We start from the raw sequence: 22,089 nt of genomic DNA on the forward strand, positions 1-22,089 counted from the left end.
TATAAATTGTAAGGATACAAGCAACAAAGTTACAGTCATACAGTCATAAGTGGAAGGAGATGGGTGATGGGAACAATGAGAAGATTAATAGTGCAGATTTAGTAAATAGTTTGACAGTGTTGAGGAATTCTTTCTTAAGCAGAGTAATGGCGTTCGGGGAAAAACTGTTCTTGTGTCTAGTTGTTCTGGTGTGCAGTGTTCTATAGCCTCGTTTTGAGGGTCGGAGTTGAAACAGTTTATGTCCAGGATGCGAGGGATCTGCAAATATTTTCACAGCCCACTTTTTGACTCGTGCAGTATACAGGTCCTCAATGGAAGGCAGGTTGGTAGCCACTGTTTTTTCTGCAGTTCTAATGATCCTCTGAAGTCTGTGTCTTTCTTGTTGGGTTGCAGAACCAAACCAGACAGTTGTAGAGGTGCAGATGACAGACTCAATAATTCCGCTGTAGAATTGGATCAGCAGCTCCTTGGGCAGTTTGAGCTTACTGAGTTGGCGCAGAAAGAACATTCTTTGTTGTGCTTTTTTTATGACGTTTTGGATGACGTTTTTGGGTCGTGAAACGTCTTGAAGAAAACAAGCCAGCTCTTGAGACCACCAAGGACTCCTCAGAGCATGGTCTTTACGTCAGCTTTAGTGATGACTGCCCTATGAGCAACAAATCACGCAGTGAAAGACAAAAGAGAGTGTTGTGTCTGCGCCCCCCGAGCTGAGCCCCCTGCCAGAAAGTGTCTTGGAAAGTGAGGGGAAAGGGCCATCAGGACTTACCTCTGGAGCACCGGCTCCTCTGGTTCAGCTCCAGGTGCCAGAGGCAGGCCAGGTGGAGGAGATAACAAGGCCTCTGTCCTTTGACTCTCCCCCCCCCAAGCCACGCCTCCAGACCCGGCTGATGGCAATCAGGCCTGGCTGGATCCCAGATTTCGGAGATACAAGAGGAGGGTACAACAAAGGAAGGGGTGGGGCAGGCATAGAGAGTGCTGAGTCACGGAGCCACACCCCACAGAGTATAAAAGCAGCCCTGGCTGCTCTTCTGCTCCATGACGAGCAAAAATTGAGCTGAACTATTTGACTCGTGGAGAATTGAGCTGAACATTCGGCCTGGATTTCTGACTTCCTGGTTGCCCGGCAACTCCAAGATAAGGGAGACTTTGGCAGGCAGCTGCAGATTCCCTGCCATGATTGATAGCAGCCGTGAACTCAATTACTGGCTCGTTTAGCCAGCTCGCGTGGCTAAGGCCGGGAGGGGACAGAACAGAGAGGTTTCATTCTCCTGTAATAGCTTTTAACTCTTGCCTCCTCTTTGTCCTTCCCTGCTTTAAAGGCCAAATGGCGGCCTGCTTACCTGTGCCTGAAGTTCACACAAGGCCGCCTCCTGCTGGATTGCCCATCCTGACTCGCCATTTGTTTTGGCTCAGCTCCTTGCTCATTTATTTCAGCCCTCTTTGTTCCCCGGTTCCTAATAACACATTTTTAATATTGACATATGTTAAAAAAAATAGGTCGGTATTCATTGAGGGTGCTGGATGGGTAATTGAAATGAAAAGCTCTGTTGCAGATTCTCGCTTGCCTTGCTCTTGCAGAGACCCGCATGGCAGCTGAAGCTCGGAGGGCAGGCATCCTCTCTCCAATGTTTGCATGCTGCCAGACGAATGCATCTGCAATAAAGCATTCACCACCTTGCTTCCCCCTCTCTCTCTGTCTCTTTTTGTTTCTCTCTCCCCTAACATTTCCAGTTCTCCCCCAAACAAGCCTTGAAGTGGAGTCTTACTCGGCTCACCCTGGCGACCTCCTCCAGTTGCGCTGCCGCCTACGGGACGATGTTCAGAGCATCAACTGGGTACGAGATGGGGTGCAACTATCCGAGAACAACCGGACGCGCATCACAGGGGAGGAGGTAGAGGTCAGGGACGCTGTGCCCGAGGACTCGGGCCTTTACGCCTGCATGACCAACAGCCCCTCAGGAAGCGAGACCACCTATTTCTCCGTGAACGTCTCAGGTTTGTAGCAGGCTACCCACCCGGATGAATGAGAACTGCTGGAAAAGACAGTTTGAATTATCATTGTCAGCCGTACCATGTTTTTTTTTCAACCTTAACTGCCAGTTGCAGAAGATGGGAGACCAGGATTCGGCCTATACCAGGGGTGTCCAATTCAAGGCCTGGGAGCAGGATTTGGTCCGCAGGGTGCTTAGATCTGGCCCCAGAAACGGGAAAGGACTGGCCTTTGGCGCCTCTGCCAATGAAAACGGAGCTCAGGAGGGCTTCGCGCGGTCATCGTGGGCTCCGTTTTTAGCCGCGATGGCCTCTTGCCACCCTCCACCAGTGAAAACGGAGCTCAGGGGGGCACATGCACCCCCCCAGCTCCATTTTTACTGGCAGAGGGCGGCAGGAGGCCTTCATGGCTGAAAACAGAGCTCAGGAGCTCATTTTTTCTGGCAGAATGCTCGGGCTACCACAGATGCCCCTGACATGAGTGATGTCAAGTTGGCCACGCCCACCCCAGCCCCCGAGGTCAAACACAGCCCTGATGCGGCCCTCAATGAAATAGAATTTGAAACTCTGGTCTATACAGTGTGATGCACAAGGGGACACCGCTAGAAAATTCTTTCCAACTGTTCGTTTTTTTAAAAAAAAATAAAAAGCATTGTCCACATGTTTAAAGAGATTGCTCATATGCTCAGTCCTAGGGCAAAAATGGATCAGGGTTCGAAGTGGTACAGTAAGGTGGTACTCTTTCTTTTCTTTTATTGTTGGAGAAAATAAATGCTGTTCTGCTTTATTTGGAGCAAGCTTTCACGTAACTTTTGTTTCCAAACTGTTATTTTTAATTTTAATTGGCGGAGGGGTGTTAAAGTTTACCTTTGGAATTGTATGCCAATTTGATGAAGGTAAGAGGCCAAAATTCCAGGGACCATTTTGGTGGACCTCCTTCGTTTCATGGGCCCGCTGAACTTCATTTGGCTACCCGTAGATAGACTGGGGGGGGGAAAAGTTTGAGGATGCATTTGATTTGATTTTCCCTGTTTGAAAGTCCTATAGAAACTGACGAATTCATTTTGATTAGAAAATGGATATGGATAGATGGGGAAAGAACAGCTGAAAATACGATGGCCATTTTCAGCTTAGCAGAGCTTCCTCTGTTCGGGGGCATTCTCTAGTAATATGGAAAGGATGGATGGATGGATGGATGGATGGATGGATGGATGGATGGATGGATGGATGGAAGGAAGGAAGGATGGATGGGTGGAAGGATGGATGGATGGATGGATGGATGGATGGATGGATGGATGGATGGATGGAAGGAAGGATGGATGGAAGGAAGGAAGGATGGATGGATGGATGGATGGATGGATGGATGGATGGATGGATGGATGGATGGATGGATGGAAGGAAGGATGGATGGAAGGATGGATGGATGGATGGATGGATGGATGGAAGGAAGGAAGGATGGAAGGAAGGAAGGAAGGATGGATGGATGGATGGATGGAAGGATGGAAGGATGGATGGATGGAAGGAAGGAAGGAAGGAAGGATGGATGAATGGATGGATGGATGGATGGATGGATGGATGGATGGATGGAAGGATGGATGGATGGATGAAAGGATGGATGGATGGACGGACGGACTGAAGAAAAACTCAATTTTCACTCAAAAGACAACAAGATTCTGAAAAATCTAAATGGCTGAAATTTCCAGTAGCTGAAAATGGAAGCATTAGCACCTTGAAAGTTTTTCTGATGTCTCCCATCAACAGTTCCTAATCTGCTAAATCGGCCTAAGTGCCAAACTTCATGGTCCACCTCTATCTTAATGGGCAACTGGGAAGACCCACAACCGCTCTGGTTGTGATTCTGAGATGCTATCAAGTCAACCATTTGTGAATGGACAAAAGGCTCTGCAGGGAGTCTGCTACCTCTAATGGTTCAGATAAGAAAAAAGGACGTAGGAGGCCTCCTGAATAGTAGTTGTCTTTTCTCCCATGCAGGAAGGTTTTCATGGTGTGTTTGTAGTTCCCTCTGAAATGCTTTGGTCCAGGCGCAGTGCTATCTGGTGATGAGCTGTTGATAGAAGAACTAATCCCTACTAAGTGACAGGCAGGATATTCCGTCCAGGTTTGCCAAATGGCTGACATCATGACAAACCATCCACACATTTTGTCCTGCTTTCGGAGCCAGCCAACATGATGGCTTGTCACCAGCTCTGCCTCTCTCGGGAGAAAATCTAGGAGTAATAATAGTGACATCCGAAACATGCGATATCTCCCGAGTCCAAGATTTGTCTGAGGATAAGAACTCTTCCTTGCTTCGCCGAATCTGAAGAAAGCTTATATAACAATAACATCCCAGATATTCAACACGGATTGAGCAAGATTGCCTCCTCTTTTGTGGGCTGGATTTTATCACTGTAGGAAACACATTTGCCAGTTGAACTCTTCTGATCAAAACAGTCAATGTTAGTTTCCTATTGATTTTGTCTACCCTTCCGTTCCCACCTCTTGTTGCACCATGCAATAAAAGCAATAGCATTTAAGACTTATATACCGCTTTGTAGTGCTTTTACAGCCCTCTCTAAGCAGTTTACAGCGTCAGCCTCTTGCCCCCAACAATCTGGGTCCTCATTTTACTGACCTCAGAAGGATGGAAGGCTGAGTCAACGTTGAGCTGGTGAGAATCAAACTGCTGGCAGTGGGCACAATTAGCCTGCAATACTGCATTCTAACCACTGCATTCTAATACTGCACTGCATTCTAATACTGCACTGCACTAATACTAATTCTATTCTAATACTGCACTGCATTCTAATACTGCACTGCATTCTAATACTGCACTGCACTGCACTGCATTCTAATACTGCACTGCATTCTAATACTGCATTTTAACCACCATGGCTCATAATATCTGATAATTTCACATTATGAGGAATCAGTATTTCCAACATTCAGAACCAAATTTCCTATGAATGTGTTTACCTTAAGTGAGAACTACCTCACGCACAATTAGCCTGCAATACTGCATTCTAACCACTGCAATCTAATACTGCACCGCATTCTAATACTGCACCGAACTAATACTAATTCTATTCTAATACTGCACTGCATTCTAATACTGCACTGCATTCTAATACTGCACTGCACCAATACTAATTCTATTCTAATACTGCACTGCATTCTAATACTGCACTGCATTCTAATACTGCACTGCATTCTAATACTGCACCGAACTAATACTAATTCTATTCTAATACTGCACTGCATTCTAATACTGCACTGCACTGCATTCTAATACTGTACTGCATTCTAATACTGCATTCTAACCACCATGGCTCATAATATCTGATAATTTCACATTATGAGGAATCAGTATTTCCAACATTCAGAACCAAATTTCCTACGAATGTGTTTACCTTAAGTGAGGACTACCTCACGTAACAACCACAATTGAGCCTGCAATTTCTCTCATAAGTTACAGTGGTCGTTATACAGATCACCATGTGGGCTGGCTCTACTTTACAATCAATTTTGCAACAGCGGTAAAACATGGTTGTTAGAATTACATGGTCGTTGAGTGACACTGTTCTCCTGAATGGACATTTTTTGGCCAGAAACCAGCAAAGGAAGAGCACAAATTGTAATCATTTGATCTCAGGAGGCTGCAACTGGTTTTAAATACAGGCCACTTGGCAGTTGCCCAAAATGGTGTGTGTGTGTGTGTGTGTGTGTGTGTGTGTGTGTGTGTGAGAGAGAGAGAGAGAGAGAGAGAGAGAGAGAGAGAGAGAGAGAGAGACTTTGAGGACAGGTCATAAGTAACTTTTTGGAGGTAGTTGTAACTTTGAACAGTTAAACCAGACTGTCAATAATAAGGCAGTAAAAAAAAAGAAGGCAATTCTGTCCTTTTTTAAAATTTAGTGTTTCTCAGCCTGAGGGACTTGAAGAACTGTGGACTTGAAGAACTCCCAGAATTCTGTGGGCTTCAACTCCCAGAATTCTGTGAGTTGAAGTCCACCTATATTAAAGTTCCCGAGGTTGAGGAACACTGTCTTTATCTCATTGGGAAAAGTTCATTTTCTCAACTCACATTTACCATTTCTATCCTCCTTAGATGCTCTCCCCTCTGCAGAAGATGACGATGACGATGATGACTCTTCCTCGGAAGAAAAGGAAGCAGACAACTCCAAACCGAACCGTAAGCATCTCTTTTCCTACCTCGTTCAAAAGCAGCCATGACATCTTGCAAAACCCAGTCGGGGATCTTTTCCCAAGCGAACCGAATCTTGTGTAGGACATTATTTTCTTTTTGCAGGGACTTCAAACTAGAGGCGCCTAACCAGGGGTGAAATCTAAAAATTTTCTCTACCTGTTCTGTGGGCGTGGCTTGATTGGTGGGTGTGGCTTGGTAGTCAGGTGACCGGGTGGGTGTGGCCAATAACATTAAATAATAAAAATAATAAACAAAGTACACAAAACAATAAGAGGTACTAAAAACCAGCTTTCACACTTTACACACACACTCACATAATGTAATAGCAGCTGCACTTCACCCAAAATGGCCCCTGCAACAAGCAGAAACCTCACACAGCCATAAAAAGCTCAAAAACCAACTTTCACACTTTACACACATACAACACAACTGACTCTCTCTCTCTCACACACACACACACACACACAAAATGCCACATACAGCTTTGTGAGATTTTGTGTGTTTGTGTAGTTAGAGTGAAACGCTACAGAAACACACCAAATCTCAGAAAGCTGCACAAATATTTTATTTTATTATTTTATTTTATTTATATTTTTAGATAAAAGCAGCTAAATTTAAAACTTCCTTAACTTTAAATTGCTATGTCTAAAAAATAATAATAAGACTCCTAAAAAAAACCCAATTAACTATTTTTTTAAAGTTCCCCCCACCCCCCAGTTACTTACCCAATTTCAGGGACAAGGCAGGCAGATTGAGTTGCTCACCGATGAGATGGATTGCAGGCAGGCAGATTGAGTTGCTAGCTGATTGCAGCAGCCGAAGCAAGGCAGGAATAGCGAGCGAGACCGAAAAAAGCAGCAAGCTGCCAACTAGGCAAGTGGGGACCAGGCGATTGGGTGGGCATTGGCGGGGGAGGGCAGGGATTTTTGCTACCGGTTCTCCGAACTACCCACCCCAATCGCTACCGGATCACCCGATCCGGTCTGAACCGGGAGCATTTCATCCCTACGTCTAACCCATGGACAGGGTGGATTTGATTTAAATCCAGTTGATTTTTAGTATCCTTCCCCCAGGAGTGGGGTGGGAATGGAGATTTTGCAGTATCCTTCCCCTGCCACGCCCACCAAGCCGCGCCCACAGAACCGGTAGTAAAAAAAAATTGAATTTCAGCACTGCTAACGTGCAATTTATTTGTTGGTTCTCTTGCAGAAGCTATCCCACCTTACTGGACCTACCCAGACAAAATGGAGAAGAAACTCCACGCAGTTCCTGCCGCCAAAACTGTGAAGTTTAAATGTCCCTCTAGCGGGACGCCCACCCCTTCGCTGCGTTGGCTGAAGAACGGCAGGGAATTCAGACCTGATCACCGCATCGGGGGATATAAGGTAAAATAATAACGGCCTGTTGTTTTGGGCTTGCTTTTAAAATATTTGTTTCTGCAACAGAGAGGGGTTTCTTCTTTAGGCAGCTAAGGGGCCGCGGTGTGGCTCAGGCTGTAAGAAGCCTGTTATTAAAACACAGCTGCCTGCAATTACTGCAGGTTCAAGCCCCACCAGGCCCAAGGTTGACTCAGCCTTCCATCCTTTATAAGGTAGGTAAAATGAGGACCCAGATTGTTGGGGGGGCAATAAGTTGACTTTGTAAATATACAAATAGAATGAGACTATTGCCTTACACACTGTAAGCCGCCCTGAGTCTTCGGAGAAGGGTGGGATATAAATGTAAACAAACAAACAAAAAATTTGATTTAAAGAGGAGGGGGCTCCCATTAAAGACTACAGCTGGTCCTCGTCTTACAACCACAATCGAGCCCAAAAGTTCTGTCCTTAAGTGAAACATTTGTTAAGTGAATTTTTACCCCATTTTACGAGCTTCCTTGCGCCAGTTGTTAAGTCAGTCGCTGCAGTTGTTAAATTAGTGACACAGTCGTTCAATGAATCGGGCTTCCCCCATTGACTTGGCTTGTCAGAAAATTGCAAGCGTCATAAGTATGAACCAGTTGCCAAGCGTCCGAATTTCATTCACACGACCTTGGGGATGCTGCAGTGGTAGTTAAGTGTGAAAAACGGTCTTAAGTCGCTTTTTTCAGTGCCGTTGTAAGTTTGAGTGGTCACTAAATGAACTGTTGCAAATCAAGGACCACGTGGGCTGAGTCCAGGATCTGCAATTATCTCGCTGCAGCGCAGGTTTTAAATAAAAAGTCAGCCGTAACTTTTTAAATTGAAGTAGGACAATAAAAGCTTTGCCGAAAAGGCTCTTCGGTTATACCAGCCTCCATCTCACCTTTAAAATAGTCCCCCGCCCCCCCGGCAAAAAAAATATAAGGGAAGGATGGACAATCTGTGGCCCCAGGAGACTTTTGGGTCCCTAAGTCCTTTTGCCTGGAGCCTCATCTTACCTCTGTGGCTGAAAAAAGATGGATTGGTTTCCTGTTGTGTCTCGCCCGCTTTCACCGCAGCCGGGGCCTTCTTATCTGCTTCCGAACGCTGAGGAATGTCCTAGTATACCTCCAGCCCCCAGCTCTGGCTCCATGCCCAGACAGGCTGAGGAGGAAGAAGTACCTCCAGCCCCCAGCTCTGGCTCCATGCCCAGGCAAATGGAGCAACTAGACCCCTCCCCCTCCCCCACAGCATGTGAGCCTGAGGAAGGTCAATTGCCAACAGCTGCAGACTGGAGTGACCCTCGCTTCAGAAGAATTGATAGGCGGCGGCGACAGAAGGAAGGGAGGGGCAGGCCTGGATAAGTGCTGAGTCATGGAGCCACACCCCATGGCCTATATAAAGGATCTGCTTTCTGGCATTCTCTGAGTCAGGCAAAGTCTAATATATCTTGCTGAAGTCACTTTCTGGTCTCCTGCCTGCCTTGAGAACTTCGCTAGGACTTTGGCAGAGCTGCAGAGGCACGCCTGATTCGGATTTCCCTGACCCGGTCGTCAGCGGAGGAGTGGGACACGACATTTCCTGCCGTTTTGAGCCAGTACATATTTTTTTGTCCTCATGGACACCTTCTTCCCCATCTAGAAAACTGGAAGGGTGGGAGGGAGGAGGAGACTGGAATGCAATCCTAGCCTTTTCCCATCAACTTCGGCCTCCCTCCCACCAAAAATAACAATATTAAGAGTTTCTCCTGACCCACAAGGTTGCTTTTTAACAAATCGCGTGATTCATTTCACAAATGGAGTGATTCAGGGATGGGACACAGCCGGTTCAGACGGGTTTGTGCGAACCAGTAGTTGTGACCTGCCTGCCCACCTACCCCAGCACTATGCCGTCCTATTTAGCTGTGTTTTTTAAGCCGTGTGTCGTGTCCCACTCCTCCGCTGACGACCGGGTCAGGGAAATCCGAATCAGGCGTGCCTCTGCAGCTCTGCCAAAGTCCTAGCAAAGTTCTCAAGGCAGGCAGGAGACCAGAAAGTGATTTCAGCAAGATAAGGTAGACTTTGCCTGACTCAGAGAATGCCAGAAAGCAGATCCTTTATATAGGCCATGGGGTGTGGCTCCATGACTCAGCACTTATCCAGGCCTGCCCCTTCCTTCCTTCTGTTGACGCCGCCTATCAATTCTCCTGAAGCGAGGGTCACTCCAGTCTGTAGCTGTTGGTAATTGACCTTCCTCAGGCTCACATGCTGTGGGGGAGGGGGAGGGGTCTAGTTGCTCCATTTGCCTGGGCATGGAGCCAGAGCTGGGGGCTGGAGGCGCTTCTTCTTCCTCAGCCTGTCTGGGCATGGAGCCAGGGTTGGGACCGGGAGGCATGCTAGGACATTCCTCAGCGTTCGGAAGCAGATAAGAAGGCCCCGGCTGCGGGGAAAGCGGACGAGGCACAACACCGTGTGCAAGTGCGCTCACAAAGCACATGCGCAGAAGGCACACACACACATTTTTGGCGCTGGGGCAAACCGGATGTTAATTCATGTGCCGCCCACCTCTGGACCGATTCGCTTGTGCAATTATTATTATTTTTTTAAAAAAAATTGTAAAATCAAGTGCAATTCGCTTCATGGCCACTTCACTTAGCAGCAGAAATTCTGGTCCCATTTGTGGTCATAAGTCAAGGACTGTATTCACCACTGCTGTCCTGGGTATTTCTATCCAGGAGCTGGCTGAGCAGAGCCTCCTGGGCCCTAAGATCTCTTTCAAGCCAAGCGAAGGGATTTGGTTGGATGCACAACAGACGTTGAGGGATTATTCTGGCCTTTGGCAACAGGTTTGCTACTTCCTTTGGATGTCTCATCCTTTTTGCCTCTCGGTTGCACAATTTATTTCCATCTGGAGTGACTCAACCACTCTGCCTGGCCTCTCCATGCCTCCCACTGCAAATGCAGGCTGGGCTCCTGGGTTAATAATAAAACTCCTTTGAGCACAGGCATCCTGTTTTGTGTTTTCCGTTTTTTTTTTCCTTAAATCTTCATGGCTGATTGAAGAAGTTTCACCCATAGACTCAATACCAGCTTTTAATGAATCGACAACCTTTGGCAGTTGGGTTGTGTTTGGTTTTGGGTTTGTTTTTTTTCTTCGTTCTGTGCTGGATTAGCTGAGCTCTTGGTCACTTCCACAAACACACGAAATCTCTTTTCCGGAAAAGGTTGGGACAACCATTCTGATCGTCCCTTTGCGGATCTGGATGGTCTCTGCAAGCTTCTGGTCTTGACAGATGTTGCCTGAAGCTTGGCAAAGAGAAAAGTGGTTTGCCGAAAACTGTGCCTTGCATTAGATTAAAAGTGAAAAAGGCTCAGATATCGGGGATCTAAAAGTTTATTTTGTTCTGACCAAGGCTTCCTGAGACAGCAAAAAGCTTTGCAAGGCCACACTGAGCACAGAGTCAAAACAGAGCTTCAGAATTTTAAGCCAGCCAGAACGAACAAAGTTGCTTCCTGCAAAGGTTCACATGCCTTTGCTCCTCCTTTATGTCTTGTGGGAGGGGCCAATCATCTCCAAGCCTTACTCCTGAGTCGCCCCTTTTGTCTTAACTGTTTTTGCCTTCTGGCAGCTTTGTGCATGCATGCACTGGGAAGAGGCTCCCCCTGTTCCTCTGCCTCGCTGACATCAGACTCTGGAGGCTCCAGAGTCAACAAATAACTCCCAGATGGCCCTGGCCCCATCTCTGCTTCCGACTCAGAGCCCTCGTCCGAGCCTTCCCCAGACTCCAGGACTGGCTCATATTCCTCCCAAGCCTCCTCACTGTCTGACTCTGCTGCCGGCGGACCACAACATTATTATTGTGGTTGATCCTATAGAAATCATTGTTTAAAAGATCATAGATATGGGAAATGGGGATAAAGAGAGATGTTGCAACATAGGTCATCCATTCCATTCTGGAACCTTTTCCCATCACTGGTAATACATCCATCCGTTCCTTCCTTCCTTCCTTCCCTGCCTTTATTATTTTTACAAATAACTCAAGGTGGCAAATATTTTCAACCCATCTTCCTTCTCCTATTTTCTACACAACAACAATCCTCTGAGATGGAGAGAGAGAGAGAGAGAGAGAGAGAGAGAGAGAGAGAAAGAGAGAGAGAGACTGATCTAAGGTCAACCAGTTTTCTCTCTTTGAGGAGCTGTTGAAGTTGGCGAATTTTGCAGAAAGGAAACAACCCCAACATTTTGGGTTTTTTTGGACAGAACTAGAGCTTCATCCAGGTAGAGGGCAGCTTCCATTGCATGAGTTATCTCTTCTTCCCTAAAGATCTGAAGGGGATCGGCAACTTCTGTATCTCTTGTCCAGTGACCAGAAAGGCTGCTGTATAGCAGGAAGGAAGTTTGCGTAGGTGGATTAACTCCCCAAATTGGCAATTTTTCATCAAAATCCTGGGAGATGCTGGAAATTATGTCACAGTTCAAATTCTGTTGATCTCACTCTTTCTTGGGTGGGACTGTGTCTGGCTGAAAACGGAAACAAGCCCACAGAATTGCAAATTTGTGCGATTTCAGTGAAAACCTGTGGTGCATTTTTTTCCATTTAAATAAAAAAAACAGGGTCAAAGTTTCGTATCTTAGTGCTTCCTTCCACCAAAAAAACTGTTGTGTCTGCGCCCCCCGAACTGGGCCCCCTGCCAGAAAGTGACTTGGAAAGTGAGGGGGAAGGGCCGTCAGGACTTACCTCGGGAGCACCAGCTTCCCTGGCTCAGCTCCAGGAGCCAGAGGCAGGCCAGGTGGAGGAGATAACAAGGCCTCCGTCCCCTGACTCTTCCCCCCCCCAGGCCACGCCTTCAGACCCAGCTGATGGCAATCAGGCCTGGCTGAACCCTAGGTTTTGTAGGCAGGAGAGGTGGGAACAACAGAAGTACGGGTGGGGCAGGCCTAGGAAGTGCTGAATCATGGAGCCACACCCCACAGGATATAAAGGCAGCAAGAGCTGCTGTGCCTCTTCATAGCAGGTAGATCAACTGCTTAAATAAGAGCTGAAGTACTGTTTGTTCCTGGGTGACTCATCGGCATCAAGGGAGATAACAGAGACACTTGGCAGACACTCGCTAGTTTGCTGCCAGAGCTGATAGTGCCGGCTAATTAAGCCATCGCTCGGACGGAGGCGAGGGGGGGACAGAACAAAAGCATACTTGTAGACCAGATTCAGCATTAATTCCAAGTTCAGGAGCCGAAGAAATGGTGGAATAGAATCATCAAAGAAATGATGCTAAAAGAGGGACAAACTGAAATGTGAATGAGAAAAAATTAAAATAAACCCCCCAGTATGGAAATCCTTCCATTTATCAATAGCGATAGAACTTAGACTTACATAGCGCTTCATAGCAGGGGTGAAATCCAGCAAGTTCTCACAGGTTTTGGAGAACTGGTAGCGGAAATTTTGAGTAGTTTGAACAACTAGCAAATACCACCTCTGGCTGGCCCCAGAGTGGGGTGAGAATGGAGGTTTGGCAGTATTCTTCCCCTGCCATGCCCACCAAGCCACGCCCACAGAACTGGTAGTAAAAAAAAAATTGGGATTTCACCACTGCTTCACAGTGCTTTACAACCCTCTCTAAGGAGTTTACAACATCAGCATCTTGCTCCCAACAGTCTGGGTCCATATTTCATTGATCTCGGAAGGATGAAAGGCTGAGTCCAACTTGAGCCAGTCAGGATCGAACTCTTGGCAATGGGCAGAGTTAGCCTGCAATACTGCATTCTAACCACTGCGCCACCATGGCTCTTTTGTATAAAACAAATACTACTGTCGTAGTATTTTCTCTGTATTTCTGTGTATTTTTCCAAGAATCACTGGCCACGGTCTGTAGACTCTCAAACAAAGCCCCAGTTCTGACCTTTGGATTGTTTCTTTAACCTTTTCCACGGCATTTTTAAAAACAAAATCTTGATTTTTAATAAAGTTGCATAATTTTATGAGGTTATATTGTAAAGGTTCCCCTCGGACATATGTGCTGGTCATTCCCGACTCTAGGGGGCGACGCTCACCTCCGTTTCAAAGCCGGAGAGCCAGCACTGTCCGAAGACGTCTCTGTGGTCATGTGGCCGGCATGACAAAACACCAAAGGCGCACGGAACGCTGTTCCTTCCCACCAAAGGTGGTCCCTAATTTTTTCTACTTGCATTTTTTACCTGGTTTCGAACTGCTAGGTTGGCAGAAGCCGGGACAAGTCATGGGAGCTCACCCCATTAGGTGGCACTGGGGATTCGATTTTAGTGCCTCCTTTTTACATAGGCTGTAGCTTACAGACCTGTGTGCATTACTTAGCTTGAAGTATTGCCTCTACTAAGCTTTCTAAGTTGCTTGGCGAGGTTGTGCAGCTTCCAAGGTGGAATAGGATGGACGGATAAACAGCCACGGTGAGAGAACAGATGGCACACACACATTCCGATTCCAGATTTGGAGATTCTGCAAATAAATGTACATCTATGCACTGTGCGGTTTCTGGGTGAAAGTTGGGGCTAACTAAACCTTCCTTCGTGGGAGGAAAACAGCTGGAGGTATTTTCAGGTCTGGTTCCTGTGCTGGCAAAGCCACTTCATCCCACTCTTCAAGAATAATCTGTTTCCAGATGCAGATGGCTCTGTGGTCAACCCTGCAGCTGACAGCAATTATGAGCCTGTGCGCTCAGAGGGGAAAAAACATAACCACAAATTGATGATGTTACGTGCAGCCTAAACCGAGCAGTAGAGATATCTGGAAGGGACCTTTTGGTCTTGCTGTAAGATGAAAAGGCAAAAAGTGCAGTCCCCTCCACCATCTCCTTCTGTTCTTGAGTCCCAACCCTTAGTCAACCAGTGGCCTCAATGTACAGGAATAATTGAAGATATGTAATTAAAAAATAGAAATAATTTGAAATGAAATCGGGCCTGCTCAGCTGCCATTTTGGAAGGGAATGGAAAGGGATAGAGGAGTAGAGAGGGTGAAGGAAGAAAGTAGGTAGGAAAGAGAGAGGTAGAAGAGGTGGAAAGGAGAGGAAGAAGAAAGGGGAAAGAGAGAGGGTTAGAAAGGGTGGAAGAAGAGAAGAATGGGGAAGGAGGAGAGGACGTAGAAAAGCGAAGGAGAGGAAGGATGGAGAAAGTAGAAGAAGGGAGGAGGAAAGGTTGTGTTAAGGAAGGAAGTGGTAGCTGGGCAGGTCCGAATAAGTAACAAATGAAAGTTAATGATTAATGTTGAATAAGAGACTGTACATTGAATAGGTTGTTGGAAAATGGAAATAAAACTTTTTTATTAAAAAAAAACACAAGTGGCCTCCCTGAGTCATGTCATCTTCTTTCAACAGGTTCGTCACGCAACTTGGAGCATCATCATGGACTCTGTGGTCCCGTCAGATAAAGGCAACTACACTTGCATTGTGGAGAATAAATACGGTGCCATCAATCACACCTACCACCTTGATGTTGTTGGTAAGAAATGAGAACTTTCAGAAGGTGGAGGGGGGGGAGCATCATTAGGACGATTTGCGCAAAGCAGGGTATGCTAGTTTGAGACTCATCTTTTATGTGGACTTGGTTGACCAGCGAAAAGATGCCTTGGTTTGTGGTTCATTCAGCACATCGTGCTAAGCAAGCTAAGAGCAAACCAGGACTTTATCTCTGGCTGACAGGACACAGCTAATATTGTTGGTAATTTTGATTTCCTATCTAAACCATGGACAGCTCCATCCATGATTGGACTGCTCATAGCTGACCAGTGTAGTTTTCCTGCAAACTGGCTGTGAAATAATGTGACGGTCAGTTCATGCAACCAGTAATGTTCCGGTCTAAAAGTCTGTGTTTGTTTGTATTTGTATATGAAGAGGAGAATGTTGAGGTAAGAGACATTAGAAGCTTCAGAGCTCTGTGGACAATGAGATCTTTGCCTTGATGATGCAGCCAGAATATTTCCTGCTTTGAATTGAAAAGAATTGGAGGCCTGGAAAATTCGTTTCCAATAGTTCTCTCTGTATTACCACTTTATAATGCCTTGGTAAGGCAACACTTGGAATATTGCATTCAGTTTTGGTCGCCACGATGTAAAAAAGATGTTGAGACTCTAGAAAGAGTGCAGAGAAGAGCAACAAAGATGATTAGGGGACTGGAGGCTAAAACATAGGAAGAACGGTTGCAGGAACTGGGTATGTCTAGTTGAATGAAAAGAAGGACTGGGGAGATATGATAGTGGTGTTGCAATATCTCAGGGGTTGCCCCAAAGAAGAAGGAGTCAAACTATTCTCCAAAGCACCCGAGGGTAGAACAAGAAGCAATGGGTGGAAACTGTTCATGGAGAGAAGCAACTTAGAACTAAGGAGAAATTTCCTGACAGCTAGAACAATTAATCAGTGGAACAACTTGCCTGCAGAAGTTGTGAATGCTCCAACGCTGGAAATTTTTAAAAAAACGTTGGATAACCATTTGTCTGAAATGGTGTAGGGTTTCTTGCCTGAGCAGGGGGTTGGACTAGATGACCTCCAAGGTCCCTTTCAACTCTGTTGTTGTTGTTGTTGTTATTATTATTATTTCCTTTTTATTCATCACTGTGATGAATTGTTCAATTCATGTTGATTCTTAACTCCTTGTAATAGAGTGGTTTAGGTAAGAGTGGTTTAGGGCCGGTTTAGCTCTGCCTGGTAAGGCCTGTTATTAAGAACACAAAGCCTGCAATTACTGCAGGTTCGAGCCCGGCCCAAGGTTGACTCAGCCTTCCATCCTTTATAAGGTAGGTAAAATGAGGACCCAGATTGTTGGGGGCGCAATAAGTTGACTTTGTAAATATATACAAATAGAATGAGACTATTGCCCTATACATTGTAAGCCGCCCTGAGTCTTCGGAGAAGGGCGGGGTATAAATGTAAACAAAAAAAAAAAAAAAGAAGAGCAAGGAGAGCTGGTGGCCGGAGTTAAACACATCATTAGCTTAGAATCATGACAGTCTAAGTCCAACCCTCTTTCATTGACCCTTATCCGGTGCCAATGTAGCACTGAATTTTAGTTGACTAGATTGTGAATAGCCTTGGGCAATACTTCTGAACTGCAGCTTTGTGTATGGTCTTGCTCCTTTGCACCTGACATTAATCTCTCAGACCATTTGTGGACTGCAAGGCGATCAAACCGGTCAGTCCTAGAGGAGATCAACCCTGACTGTTCTTTAGAAGGCCAGATCCTGAAGATGAAACTCAAATACTTTGGCCACCTAATGAGAAGGAAGGACTTCCTGGAGAAGAGCCTAATGCTGGGAGAGATTGAGGGTAAAAGAAGAAGGGGACGGCAGAGAACGAGGTGGCTGGATGGAGTCACTGAAGCAGTCGGCATGAGCCTAAATGGACTCCAGAGGATGGTAGAGGACAGGAAGGCCTGGAGGAACGTTGTCCACGGGGTCACGATGGGTCGGACACGACTTCACAACTAACACCAACAACACCAACAATGACTCTAAGCTTATGATACACTTAACTCCACCCACCAGCTCTGCCTGCTCTTCTACAGTGTATTTTTTCCCCTTTGGTTTTTTTTTACTTTACGACTTATGAACTTCAATTCCCAGAAATGGCTGGCTGGGAAATTCTGAAGTCCACAAGTCTTAAAAGTTGCCAAGGTTGGACGCCCCCTGCCTTAGAGTGTATAGGCAGAAGTTCTCCATAAACATCTAAGCATTTCTGGAGGAGACCGAAGAAATGAATGCTGAATTTTGGCTCGGGATTGCTTCTGTATCCAAAGAGAGGCTGTTCCAAAGAGTTCACATTTTAAATTTTCACCCATACTAGGTCTTCACCGGGTGGACTCAGAAGACTGACTCTACCTCTCAAACACACAAGCCTTTTGTCTCATCTTGCATGTCACATTTATGGTAATTTCGGAGGCTATACAAGAACTTCTTTCTCATCAGCCTCCCCAATTAATTTCCTTATTAGCCTTGATTCCCAACCTAGGCTCGCTGATCTCAGTCATTTGTGAGTTGCTCTAAATGCCACTAAATGAACCATTAAGAATGCAATTTAATTTGATTACACTGAGCAAACTAAAGAAAATAGTTTGCAAGGGGGGGAACAAAGGAGCTGGTTAATGCTCACTCACTATGGTGTCTGGTTCTTTGTTAATCAGCTAGGGCCTTGTTAGATTTGTTTGACCTTTGGCTCCCAGTGAAGAGGTAGCCATATTTGCTACCTTCCCTGCCCCCTTGAAGCCCAGCCCCAGTTCCACAAAATGAATGTCTCAAGTCTTGTTGTGTTCACTGACATCCATAGTGGGGGGAAAGGAAGCGAGAAATGAATATAGAATAGATAGCTTCAGGGAAGAAAACGTGTGAGGGGAATTCTTCATTTCACCATTTGGACCAGACTGATTAACCTAGTCGTGACCTTGTTGTTGTTTTTTAATTACTATAAATCCACAGATAGAAATTAAATATTTGTTGGAACTTCTGCTCTAACCTCTTCGTTTTTCCCAATAGACGGGGTTGGTTTTTTTTTTTTTTTGGTTATTCTTTTTAATTGCTTCCTGTTATGCGGCATGTTCCATAGACAATGAACTCTGAGATGTGAGGATTAATTCATTATTGCTTTTGGGAAATAGATACATCCAGTGGTGAAATCTGAACCGGTTTGCTACCGGTTCGCTGGCTGTGCAAGCTGCGTGCGCGCGAATGCACGCTGCACGCCAAACGCACGCAGCGCACACTTGCACAGTACAAACCAAAAGGAGGGCTGGGTAAGTAGAACAGCGAGGGGGGGGATCAGCTGTGCCGTGCGATTTAGCTTAGCTAGAAAGCAGGATTTCCTGTTTTCTAGCAAAGCTAAACCGCGCAGCACAGCTGATCATCGGAAATACCAGTATTTCGGAGGAACCAGTAACTTTTTTTAACTACCAATTCAACCGAACCGGTAACTTCTTTTTTACTAGTGGTTCACCCAAACCAGTAGTTTTTATCACTATGGGTTCGCCCGAACTGGAGCGAACCGGTAGCATTTCACCCCTGGATTAATCCAAGTATTATTTCATTGGGGGTGTGAGGTGTTTTTAGGAAGCAACGATTAGCATGAAGGCTTCACACTGGCTTTCTTCATGCAAGGGCTAAGAGACCCCAGCTTGGTCTCCCTAATGAAGCTGATAGTAACCCAGATGGGGGAAGAGATTGAAAAACATGGGCCATTTATTCCTTACGGACAAGGACAGCCATGTGAAGTTTTGCAGAAGTTTGTTTTTTAATCCAAAGCAATCACAGCTTTTGGCAGAGAAAAGACTGGTCTTGTGATACTTCCTCCTTGAAGTAGAATTTATGTAATACAGTGGTGGGGACATTCACTAAGAACTCTTAACAAGCAGCAACAAGGACATTTTCCCTTCATATTTTTAATAAGTGACAAGCTATAACAACAACAACAACAACAACAACAACATCTTAACATAACAACTTGGATCATTGTACATCTTAAGAAGGTACTTGGTTGATACCTAGGACACTGGCAGCAACCTGTATCAACCATTAGCACCAGTCAATGGTATTTGTGATGCATTTTTGAACGTTCAGTTGACTGAGGTTCATGTTTCATGAATAAAGTAAATAATAATAATAATAATAATAATAATAATAATAATAATAATAATAATAATAATAATAATAATAATAATAATAATAATAATAATAATAATAATATACCCTGGATATCACAATTGTTGAAAAGAAAAAAGTGTGGATAGTCAACATTGCTATACCTGGTGACAGCAGAATCGGTGAGAAACAACTTGAAAAAGTCACCAGATATCAAGATTTGAGAATCGAAATTGCAGAGACTCTGGCATAAACCAGTGCAGATGGTTCCAGTGGTACTCGGCACACTGGGAGCTGTGCCTAAAGCACTTTAAAGCAATTGACGCTGACAAGATCACCATCGGTCAGCTGCAGAAGGCCACCTTACTGGGATCTGCTCCCATAATTCGCCGATACATCACGTAGTCCTAAACGCTTGGGAAGCATCCGACTAGTGATCTGTGATACGAAATCCATATCTCGTTTGCTCTGTCTACTGTCCTTTTGTGATAATAATAATAATAATAATAATAATAATAATAATAATAATAATAATAATAATAATAATAATAATAATAATAATAATAAGGAATCTTGGCCCCAGCTTCTTGTAATTAAGGGGAAAACATTTTTCCTAATCCCTGCTTTGTCACATCAGAAGTGAAGATGTGAAGAAGGCAGACAACCAGTAAGTTTGAGTTTTCTGAGCCAGCTGTCGCAATTCTCTTTTGTTTCTAAGAAGTTGCACAGTCCACTTCTGATCTGCATCTGAGTAGCTGCAGGGGGTTTCACTCAACTCCCTTTATCGCCTTGCTGGCAGGCGATTCAAAAACTCACGTCTCCTAAAGTCTAGAAGTGACCCACATGTGACCTTCTCTGCCATCGAATCTGCAGCTTCGGGGGGGTGGGGGGGTGGGGGGGGGGGGAATCTCCTTCTTCTCCAACACAACCCGGCAGGCATAAGCAAAATTTGCCCCTGCGGGTCTAACGTGCACAAAGGGGACTAAGCTTTCTAGGTATTGTCCGAGTCTCAGCAGGTAGCCTTACCTAGCTGACCTTTTTTGAGCTAAGATGGTAGGATTCATCCTAGTTAGCATTTGAATGGGAGACAATGAAAGAATACTAGAGCTGTAAAATAGACTGAAAAGATTTTTTTTTTTTAAAAAAAAAAAAGAAAAGGGCAAGGGCACCCACTGCTCTGTATTGCCGAGAAAAATATTGATGCTTCCATAGAATCGCCAAGAACCGAGCCTATTTAGAGAGCATCTTTACCTTTAACGTCGTCATAAAAGCTACCGCATGGTTTTCTCATCTGCTTGGAGGAACAAAACTTGAAAATGGTTGCCTGGACAAATAAAGGATTCGTGAGAAGGTTATGTAAAGAGCCACCTGCAGGGTCCTTTATCAATGGAAAGAATCCCGTCTTACAAGTTCTCAGAAGGGCAGAGAAAGAAAGAGAGAAAGAAAGAAAAAGGAAGGAAGGAAGGAAGGAGGGAGGGAGGGAGGGAGGGAGGGAGGGAGGGAGAGGAAGGAAGGAAGGAAGGAAGGAAGGAAGGAAGGAAGGAAGGAAGGAAGGAAGGAAGGAAGAGGGAGGAAGGCTCCAATTGTAATGAACTGTAATGGAATGGAATGGAATGGAATGGAATGGAATAGAATAGAATAGAATAGAATAGAAAATATGGAATAGGATAGGATAGGATAGGATAGGATAGGATAGGATAGGATAGGATAGAAAATATGGAATGGAATAGAATAGAATAGAAAATATGGAATGGAATAGGATAGGATAGGATAGGATAGGAAAGGATAGGATAGGATAGGATAGGATAGGATAGGATAGGATAGAAAATATGGAATAGAATAGAATAGAATAGAATAGAATAGAATAGAATAGAATAGAATAGAAAATATGGAATGGAATAGAATAGAATAGATTTGATTTGATTTGATTTTTTTTTAATTGTCCAAGTGTGTTTGGACACACAAGGAATTTGTCTTGGTGCATAAGCTGCATTGTATTGGTATGACATGGAGCAGAATAAATCTCAATAAATCTTGCTAAAAAAGAATTCTCTGAAATTAATCTTAGAAGAGAATCACTGGGGATGTGAGGAAGATGTCAAAGAGGTAGGGAGTCTTCCCAGCCCTCCTTTGGGGAATAAAAGGGATATTGGTGTGGGTGTTGTTAATATCCATACATGACTTCAGATTTCCTCAGGAATCTTTGAGGTACCTCTCCCTCAACAACTGAGATGACATCTAGAGCCACCTCTGGTATCTCAAAAGATCTCCAAATCTCTACTTACCTTCAGCTGTTAGTTGGGCGGCAGAACTCCCCTTCTTCAAACCGGTGTTTTAGCATTCTGATACGGAGCAGAGAAAAATGCAGAGAGAGATGGAACTTGACTGTGTTGTTTGCACAGTTTTTCTTTCAGCAGTAGTGAGCAGGCAATGGACCGTCTTAATAGTGCTTCCTTTTTCGCGAATTCAGGAAGAGATAAAATAAGTAACAAGGTGCCAGATTGACACCGAGGAGCCCTCTGCTGTTCTTCACCACAGTTTTCAGAATTTTATAATGCACCACTTTTGAAAAGTGAAAAATAAAGCAAAATCCACACAAAAATTAGTATGTGCCCCTCCAAAGCACCGAGAAAATGTTTGCAAAGGAGAATAGCTGTTTTTAAAAGGGTATACCAAATGCACATCTTGAATAGGCCACAATCAGGACAACGCTGATTCGCAAATGAACCAAAAATGGAGATTTTTTTATCCTGAGTGGAATTATTTCCTTCGGAGATTTAACTGATACAGATGTTATATTTTGTTTGGTCCAGGTCCGTAATGGTGAACTTATGGCACGGGTGCCATATCAGTGGGCACTTGATTTTCAGGCCTTCTGGGCCTTTGTGGGTGGTGGGGAAGGCCCATTTTTCTCTCTCAACTGGCTCCAGAGCCTCTCTAGGAGTCTG

The 22,089-nt window shown here is 44.9% G+C and overlaps 1 protein-coding gene across 7 annotated transcripts in view; it reads left to right on the forward strand.

Moving 5' to 3' along the window:
- FGFR1 (fibroblast growth factor receptor 1) overlaps nucleotides 1-22,089 on the forward strand; it is a 147,255-nt gene that overhangs the window by 83,317 nt on the left and 41,849 nt on the right. For 5 of the 7 annotated variants that reach the window (XM_058194471.1, XM_058194473.1, XM_058194474.1 and 2 more), the window contains exons 3-6: nucleotides 1,732-1,995; nucleotides 6,095-6,178; nucleotides 7,403-7,578; nucleotides 14,898-15,021. In XM_058194471.1, the coding sequence (XP_058050454.1) occupies nucleotides 1,732-1,995; nucleotides 6,095-6,178; nucleotides 7,403-7,578; nucleotides 14,898-15,021 (648 nt within the window). The remainder of the gene's footprint in view (nucleotides 1-1,731; nucleotides 1,996-6,094; nucleotides 6,179-7,402; nucleotides 7,579-14,897; nucleotides 15,022-22,089) is intronic. The other 2 variants (XM_058194476.1, XM_058194477.1) reach the window with 1 other exon arrangement.

This window comes from Ahaetulla prasina, chromosome 9, assembly GCF_028640845.1.
Source record: "Ahaetulla prasina isolate Xishuangbanna chromosome 9, ASM2864084v1, whole genome shotgun sequence".
Taxonomy (NCBI): Eukaryota; Metazoa; Chordata; class Lepidosauria; order Squamata; family Colubridae; genus Ahaetulla; species Ahaetulla prasina.